Source organism: Chrysochloris asiatica, unplaced genomic scaffold, assembly GCF_000296735.1.
Source record: "Chrysochloris asiatica unplaced genomic scaffold, ChrAsi1.0 scaffold00124, whole genome shotgun sequence".
In the NCBI taxonomy this organism is placed as follows: domain Eukaryota; kingdom Metazoa; phylum Chordata; class Mammalia; order Afrosoricida; family Chrysochloridae; genus Chrysochloris; species Chrysochloris asiatica.
The window spans coordinates 6,143,211-6,152,338 of NW_006408642.1; the positions used below are offsets into that span (position 1 = coordinate 6,143,211).

The 9,128-nt window shown below is 46.2% G+C and overlaps 1 protein-coding gene across 1 annotated transcript; it reads left to right on the forward strand.

The window, feature by feature from the left end:
* Window positions 1–3,510: 3,510 nt before the first annotated feature.
* Window positions 3,511–8,911, forward strand: CLEC3B (C-type lectin domain family 3, member B). The gene is made up of 3 exons (XM_006868785.1): window positions 3,511–3,619; window positions 5,576–5,674; window positions 8,511–8,911. Exons 1-3 carry the CDS (start codon window positions 3,511–3,513, stop codon window positions 8,909–8,911), a joined length of 609 nt encoding a protein of 202 aa, XP_006868847.1.
* Window positions 8,912–9,128: the final 217 nt, after the last annotated feature.

Below are 9,128 nucleotides of genomic sequence, written 5' to 3' on the forward strand. Positions count from 1 at the left end.
GAAAAAATTGGCTGAAGATCATTAAAAAACAGTTGCAATAATACATCAACAGGAAACTGCCAGAAACTCATGTTGGATTTAGAAGGTGTATCATCAAATGGATCTTGGCTAGAAACAAAAAATACCAGAAAGAAGTTTTCTTGTGCTTTATTGACTATGCAAAGGCATTCAACTGTTTGGATCATAACAAACTATGGATAACATTGCATACAATGGGTATTCCAGAATACTTAGTTGTGCTCATAAGGAACCTATACATAGACCAAGAGGAAGTCATTAGAACAGAAAAAGGGGATACGAAATGGTTTCAAATCAGGAAAGGTATGCACCAAAGTTCTATTCTTTCACCATACTTATTCAATCTGTATGCTGAGCAAATAATCTAAGAGGCAGGATTATATGAAGAACATAGCATCAGGATTGGAGGATAACTCATTAACAACATGCAATATGCAAATGAAAACTTCGCTTGTTGAAAGTGAAGAGGGTTTGAGACACTTACTGATGAAGATCAAAGATCACAGCCTTCAGTATAGCACCTAAATGTAAAGAACACAAATTCTCACGACTAGACCAATAAATAGCATCATGGTAATTGAAGAAAAGATTGAAGTTCTGAAGGATTTCATTTTGCTTGGATCCACAATCAACACTCATGGAAGCAGCAGTATAGAAATCAAAGGGCATGTTGCATTAGACAAAACTGTTGCAAAAAACCTCTTTAAAGTGTTCAAGAACAAAGATGTCAGTTTGAGTACTAAGGTGCACCTGATCCAAGCTATAGTATTTTTAATCACCTCATATGCAAGTGAAAGTTAGATAATGAGTAAGGAAGACTGTAGAAGAATTGATGCATTTGAATTATGGGCTTGGAGAAGGATACTGAAAGTACCATGGACTGCTAGGAGAACAAACAAATCTGTCTTGGAAGAAGTGCAGTCAGAATGCTCTTTAGAAGCAAGGATGGTAAGACTTTGTCTCTCATTCGTTGGACAGGTTGTCAAGAGGGATCAGTCCTTGGAGAGGACATTATGCTTGGTAAGGTAGAGAGAGGGTCAGCAAAAAAGAGAAGACCCCCAATGAGATGGCATGACACAGTGGCAGCAACAATGGGCTCAAACATGACAACAATGGTTAGGATGGCACAGGATTTGGCAGTGTTTTGTTGTGTTTTGTGTAGTGTTACTGTGAGTCTAAACTGATTCAATGGCACCTACCAACAACAACAGTCTTTATGGGAGCAGATCATCAAGTCTTTTCTTCTGCAGTGTGGCCAGCGAATTCAAACCTTCGACTTTTCAGTTAGCATTTGAGTGCTTTAATCATTGCATCATCAAAGCTCCATAATGAAGTTGTTGCTGTTGTTAAGCGCTGTTGAGTTGGTTCTGACTCATAGTGACCCTATATAGGGTTTCCGAGAAGTGGCTGCTGAGTTGAACCATTGATCTTGTAGTTCAAACCGAGCTTGCTATCTAGCACATTAACTTGCAGCACCACGCCAGGACCCCAACCATCAAAATCAGAACATTAGCAAGGACCTGTACATTACTACCATCGAATCCTCAGTTCAAGTTTCCCCTTACATGGTCATTTGTCTTTCTACATGTGTGTGTTTCTGTGACTATTCTGGTCTTTTTATAACTCAGAACTGATTAGGTTTAGGATCCACCCTATATTGCTATGACCTAATTAAGACAACAAAAGAAACACCTGATCGTCAAACGGGACCACATCTATAAGTATGTTGTTGTAAATGCCATTGAGTCAGTTCTAGCCAATAGCAACCTGTACAGAGCTTCCAAGGAATAGCTGGTGACCTTAAACTGCCAACCTTGCTAAAAACCAAATTTGCAGTCTGTCGCATTAACCCACAGCACCACACTAGGATTCCATCCATAAGTATTGTTATTAAGTACTGATGAGTCAATTCTGGCCCATAGCGACCCTGTATAGGGTTTCCAAGGAGGAGCTGATGAGCTTGAATCACTGATCTTATGGTTCAAACTGACTTTGCAGTCCAGCACATTAACCCATAGAGCCACACCAGGACTCCATCCATAGTTAAAAGGACCAGGAATACAACACATTTTTGGGGGTTATTTAGAAACAATGTAAATATCCCATTCCTCCTCAGACTGCCAATAGATTCACTTATTTATATATCTGCATGTACGTGTTAGTTTCCCATTTCATTTAGTTACTCTATTTTGATGCTCAAATTGTCCCTGATGTGACCAGTAGCAGCTCCTGCATGCTGGCGTCTGTATCTTACTGTATGGTATCCGTCCCACTTTCCGGCCAAACAACATGTTCCTGGCTCATTTTCTACTTTCTTTGTCCCAGCCCCGGAATTGCCATTTCTCCAAAGTCCTTTGGTTTCCTTTAGTAGAAATTTGGATTTAGAAGCCAGGACTGGGATGCTTGAGCAATTACTGTACCCAGGCCCTCTCAGCACCAGGTCTGGGGAAAGATGCACATAATTTCCTCCATCTGTGTCATTTATCTTTATATATGGATGTCTACAAGTATACACCGATACCTCCAATTGTATGCCAATCTTACAGGATTCATTCCAGTTTTCTCGCTACATATTTGTAACTTCCTTCTTTGATAATGAGAAACCTGGCTCACACTTTAACATACTTACTTGTTTGTTTTGTACCCCATCTTGCCACCACCTACTGCCTTATGCTCTTCTCTCTCTACTTGGGCTTCAGTGACCCATACTAGGCCTGCCCTCCTCTGTGGGTATCCCTACCCCCACTTGACTCTGACATGCACAAGGGGACATTCTCCTCCTCTGCTGGACCCCAACACTCTGCTCCAGGCCACCCTCCTCAGGGACACTTTTTTCTTCCTCCTCAGTCTCGGGTACCAACTCTGGGGCATGAGGGTCTTCCTTCCTCTCCCAGCCCCTATGGTACTTCCTTTGCTTTGCCCACCTTATGGCTTCATGATAGAATTATTGATAAAGGAAAAAGCGAACAAAGAAAAGATAACCTCGTTATATTTTAACCAAAGATGCATCAAGCACATACAGAGACAGGACAACAAAAACAACCATAATGAACATTCTAAATCCATCAGGCAACCAGCTCAGATCACCCTGCAAAGGGGCATCAGAGTATAATTGCTCAGGGTAACCCAGTTTGAGTTTCCTCAACTGTAAATGAGGGAAATGAGAGCATATTTGCTCTCCAAATGTGAGCTGTGACACTAATCACATTTTTCTCAGAACGCTAGAAAAGAATGGCTCCTTTTTAGAAGGCAGGGTGGGGCAGGATGCTGGGTGGGTGGAGAGATAGAATGGGTGTTTTCTGGGCAGCCAGCCCATGGCTCCCAGACCTTCCTTTTGCATTTTTTTTTTTTTTTTTTCCTGTTTAGCACATCAGCAGTCAAGTCTGGGAGGGTTTCCTGGATAGAGGTCCTTGTGGCCACTACCCTAAGACGTGAAGTACAGGCTGCAGCTGCCATTGCTCTCTGACCTGGCCCACTGCAGGCAGCAGCGGCATGGAGCTTTCGGGGGCCTACCTGCTCCTTTGCCTCTTATCTCTTCTTCCCCAGGTCATGGCTGACCCACCAAACCTCAAGGCCAAGAAGGCAGCAAATGTCAAGAAAGGTAAGGAGGGGCATGGGGCCTCTCCACCTTCAGGGAGCAGGTCACCTTGTCTTTGCTCATCCTCAGGCACTTTCCCTTCCTTTTCATCCTTGATGAGTCCAGGGAACCTGAGCAAAGTCCTATGCAGGGCATAGGGGAGATCTCCAAATAGCAGAGGTGGTTGTTAGAATCCGAAAAGAACCTTGGAAATCCTTTAAACTAATACTTGGCCCTCTCTACCTCAACATTTTAAAGAAACCTTTAGTTTGGCTTAGCAGTCTGGAGACACTCTGCTGATCAAGGACTCAGCACTGGGCAGGCTGCACTTTGTAATTGCCAAACCTCAGTTTCCTCAACTCTAATATGAGGATAATGGTATGAAGGTGCTTCCAAAAGTTCGTGGAAATTTGGAATTGAGAGAGAAATTTTTCCACAAAAATTTTTAAACGCCCTCCTTCATATTTGCTCATAGGTTTTATATGAGGATTAAATGATACAAAAAAATATGAAAGCATCCAGCGCAGTGCCTGGCACATAGCACATGCATGATGCATAGAAAAACAAAGGGGAAATAAATGGAATAAGTGAATTCTCAATTTAATACAGTATCATTTAGCCTTATGAAGATCAAAAAGATTCAAACTTAAACTAGTAAACCCCAAACAGCTTTGTTCTCCTCTCCTTCTGTTGCCTCTGGAGTTTGGGGTGTCCTTGGGTTGCCTTGGCTGCTGGCAAGAAGCTACCCTTACAGCCCTGCCTGCAGTGAGGTCACCCCTCAAATGTGTTGGGACAACATTAGCAAAATGCCATGGCAATTAAGGGCTGTCACCCCCCGCAGGGTCAGAGAGTCCAAGGGGACTAGGGTGGGGATTTAGGCAGAGAAACAGGCAGCCAGGGCCAAGATGGTGAAGGAAGCAGAAAGCGAGGGGGTGGGGAGGGCACTCTCTCAGCCTCCTCTGTAAACGGAACCTCTGCTCAAGGACTGGCTGCGGTTGTTAGGTGCCATGGGGTCAATTCCGACTCATAGGGACCGCCTATGATAGAACTATCCCATAGGGTTTTCTAAGCTGTGGTCTTCACAGAAGCAGATCACCAGGTCTTTCTCCTGAGAAATCACTGGGTAGGTTTGAGCTTGCCAACCTTTTGGTCAGCAACTGATCTCTAAATTGTTGCACCACCAGGGATCTTAGACCAGGGACTGGTGAAGTGCATACAGGTGTATCAGGACAGTGGAGGTCCACATGGCTGTAATAAAGAACAAAGCAGATCTAAGTGCTGATACAAAACAATCGCAAAAATCCAATTTATTAAAGAAATAAGCTTAAAATGAAAGATACTTTGCTGACATCTGCCCTCTGCGGGGTCACTATGAGTTGAAATCTAATTTTTCTGGAAGGATTTACAAGCAGTTGGTAACTATATTTACCTCTGGAAAGAAAATGTGGGTACTGGCAACAGTCTTGATTAGGAGGGAGACTTTTTGATCTTTATGGAATGTTTTTTTAATAGTAAACAAAAGTTCATTAAAATGAGAAGACTCAATACCACACATAGCTGTGTCCACCAGCACTAGCCAAATTTGTCCTAAGGGCATTCTTTATTAAAACAACAACAACAACAACACAGCTTCAAATGCAAAGAGCATCGTTTTTAAATATGGAAAAGCATTGCCACTGTACCTAATTAAGGCATTTTGTAAAAGGAGGGAAGAATCTGATCAGACGCTGCCTCAGTCCTCTCTCACCGCACACTCCTGCCCTGTTCCTGAGTGGTCTCCATGTAGATGCCAGGGTCACAAGAATGCCAGGGCGCCCCACTTTTTCCCTCTGGGTGCTGCCCCAAGATATCAATCAAGGTTGAGGAGAACCATTTCCAATTGCCCTTTTGTGGATAACTGGAAATGGTTCCTGGCCCCCGAGTCTTTAATGCCTTCCTCATGTTTGTAATTGTCCCCATTGCCCTCTGATTTCATCCTAGATGTCGTCAGCCCAAAGATGTTTGAGGAGCTCAAGAGCCAACTGGACAGCCTAGCCCAGGAGGTGACGTTGCTGAAGGAGCAGCAGGCCTTACAGACAGGTGAGTTGGGGGAAGGTGGTGACCTCCATAGGCAGGGGTTCATCACAGAAGGGCTCATCAGGTTCCCACTCCATCAGCCCACCCCTGTAGGCTAGGGCACCAGTTCAGGGTGCCCCCTTCCTAGCCTGCTTCCTCTTGGGTAGCCTCCTGACACGTGTCTGCAAAACCCACCCATGTGTACACAGTTAGACCTCTGGCAACAGCTGAGTGATGTTACAGCGCACTAGAAACATGGCTGCTGGAGTGTTCTGTGTATCTGAGGCAATACCCCACCCAGGGGAGATCCTCTACTCAGCCAACCCCCAAATCCTAGGGGCGTCATGTCAGCTTCACAGCTCAGTGTATTGGCAGCTTACTTTATAATTATGCTTGGTGGTAGTGGTTATATGCCATGGAGTCGGTTCTGACTCATAGCAACCCTGTACAGGGTTTCTAAGGCTGTAAATCTTTACGGGAGTAGAAAGCCTCTTCTTTCTCCCACGGAACAGCTGGTAGTTTCGAATTGCTGACCTTAAGGTTCGCAGGCCAGTTCGTAACCACTATGCTACCAGAGCTCCTTATAATTATGCTTACACAGATTTTTAAAATGGAGAAACTAAGACACACAGGGGTCCTGTGCCTTGCCTACACTTGCCCAGCTGGTCAGGAACAGAGCAGTATTGGAAAGGAAGCAGCCTGTCCTGTCTGGTGTCGCATTGGTACCACAAGAACTGGACTTGGACCTTCCTAACTCACTAAGTAGCTCATTGAGGCTGGATAAAATCACACAGCTGTGGAGCCTGGATGCCCAGAAAGGTCACACCACCTGCCCCAAAACTGCCTGGCCAACCCACCTGTCTCCAGTAGCTTCCCTTCATCTCACCTCCATTCTCTACACAGGTAAGGCATCTCCCACCCCTCGACTTCCTGAAAAACATAGATTAACAATAAAGTTGTTGTTAAGAGTTGATTCCAACCCATAGCAACCCCCGTATAGGGTTTCCAAAGAGCAACTTGTGAACTTGGACCACCGACCTTGCAGTTCAAATGACTTTGCAGTCTGACACATTAGCCCACAGCGCCACACCAGGACTCCAGATTAACAATAGTTAGCTCTTATATGGGGGCAGATTAGTACCAGGCACTGCTCCAAGTACTCTGCATACATTAACTTTATTACCATGTATGCCACATCCCCATTTTCCACTGAGAACTGTGCCTGGCCGGCTGTTGGAAAGTGTAGAGCCTCCTCATCCTCCTCTGCTTTGCAGCCTCTCAAGCTGTCAGCTGGGAATCTCCTTGGCACCTCAGGGAATTTACAAACCTTCCTGTGCCCACAGACACCTTCCAGGCTTCCTCCTTTGACCAAAGCACACCCATCTCTTGGGCTGTCCTCAGGAACCTCACTATTCCCAAGATCCTTCTCACTGGGCAGTTTTTATGCTCTCTTCAGCTCAGATCCTTTTAACATTCACACAGACTCAGGCCTCTGCCCTCTTCAAGAGAAAGAACCTCTCGAGCCACATCTCCTGTTCCCCATCACAGCCACATTCTCAGAAGAAGATACGCACTCACTATTGCCATCTTTTTCCCCGAACCCCAACTCAAGTCCTCGTGATGCAATGGTTGCCAACCAAAAGTGGTTTGACCCCACCAGCTGCTCCATGAGAGAAAAATGTGAGAGCGTCCATAAAGATTACAGTCTTGGAAACCCTATGGGGCAGTCTGGTTTTGCAGTGCAACCCTGGTGTTGCAGTGGTTAAATGCTCAGCTGCCAACCAAAGGTCAACAGTTCAAATTCACAAACTGCTCTGAGGGAGAAAGATGGCAGCCTGTTCCTGTAAAGATTACAGCTTTGGAAACCATGGGGCAGTTCTACTAGGTTTTATTGGGCCACTATGAGTTGGAATTGACTTGAAAGCAACAGGTTAACCCCAACTAAGTGTTCAGCCCACTTCAGGCTCCCACCCTGCTCCAATAAAACCAGGTGCCATCTAGTTGACTCTGACTTTCAGGGGTCGATTTGTTGGAAGTAGATTAACATGCTTCTCTTCCAAGTGCTTCTGGGTGGACTTGAACCTCTACATTTTCAGTTAGCAGTCATCATGACCTGGAAAAATTGGGACGTCATGGTCCAAATTATAAAATGGCTGCTCCAATTCCAAAGGCAAGAAGGAAGAGGAAGGGTGACCTAGTCATATCATTCCCATTTACCAAGAAAACACAATCCTACTTAACATCCTATTGACCAGAACACTACCACATGGCCACCTGTACAACTCAAGAGAGCCTGGGAATGTAACAACATAGCTTTTTTGGCTTCTGAAGTGGAGTCAGGCAAGGAACTCGGGAAAGGTGTTAACTTGGTCAACCAACAGTGTCCACCATAGAGGAAATGTTTAGAATAAGCACAATCTCACTCTGGGCCTCAGGGGTAGACTTGGAGGGCAAGCTCTAAGTTCACTTGCATGTCTGACTGAGCTGTGTGTGCAAATGTAACCCAGATGCCACTTGTCCCTTACGAGAGGTGAAGTGGTAGGGCCCTCTCTGCCTGAATGTGTCATGTGAAGGTTCAAAGTACTCCCTTCAAGTCTGCTGATTTCCAGTCAGTTCCCTGCCTTTTGACCTCCTCAGAGACTGTTTCCGTCTCTTCATCCTCTCCCTTACTACCACTTGTTAATCACCTGGCCAATAAACCCAACCACAAGCCTCCTGGTGCTAGGGGCTGTCCTGGACAGATGGGGTGGGCAGGGATGGAATGCAGGGTCTGCCTCTGGCAGTTGGGTCTTTGGCCCTGGAACCCTTAAGACCTTCAGTGGCGGCATTTTCTCTCACCACCCCCCTCCTTTCGTCCCAGTTTGCTTGAAGGGCACTAAGGTGCACATGAAGTGCTTCCTGGCCTTTCCTCAGGCTAAGACCTTCCACGAGGCCAGTGAGGATTGCATCTCGCGCGGAGGCACCCTGGGCACCCCGCAGACGGGCTCCGAGAATGACGCTCTCTACGAGTACCTACACCAGAGCGTGGGCGCTGAGGCTGAGATCTGGCTGGGCCTCAATGACATGGCAACCGACGGCGTCTGGGTGGATATGACAGGCGGAAGCATAGCCTACAAGAACTGGGAGACGGAGATTACCGGGCAGCCAGATGGTGGCAAGACAGAAAACTGCGCTTCGCTGTCGGGCACGGCCGCTGGCAAATGGTTCGACAGGCGCTGCCGCGACAAGTTACCATACATCTGCCAATTCGGGATCGTGTAGGCAGGATCGTGGGAGCGAGGCCATGGAGGGCGTGTGGGTGGATGGGGGCCTTCTTCTTCAAATAAAGTTGCTGCCGCATTTGGGGAAGTCGACGTGGTCTGTGCTGTGTTCGCAGGGGCAGGGAGATTTCCAGCCCTGGGAAACCAAAGGGAGGCGGAGACAGGGAGGTGAGGCTGATTCTCAAAACCCGGACTGGAAAAAGGAGGGCCAAAGTGGG

Excerpts from the sequence above, each read along its gene's own strand:
- CLEC3B (XM_006868785.1), top strand. The coding sequence starts at position 3,511 with ATGGAGCTTTCGGGGGCCTACCTGCTCCTTTGCCTCTTATCTCTTCTT. Across the intron at positions 3,620-5,575 it reads GGCAGCAAATGTCAAGAAAG|ATGTCGTCAGCCCAAAGATG; the intron begins GTAAGGAGGGGC and ends ATTTCATCCTAG. Across the intron at positions 5,675-8,510 it reads GCAGCAGGCCTTACAGACAG|TTTGCTTGAAGGGCACTAAG; the intron begins GTGAGTTGGGGG and ends CTTTCGTCCCAG.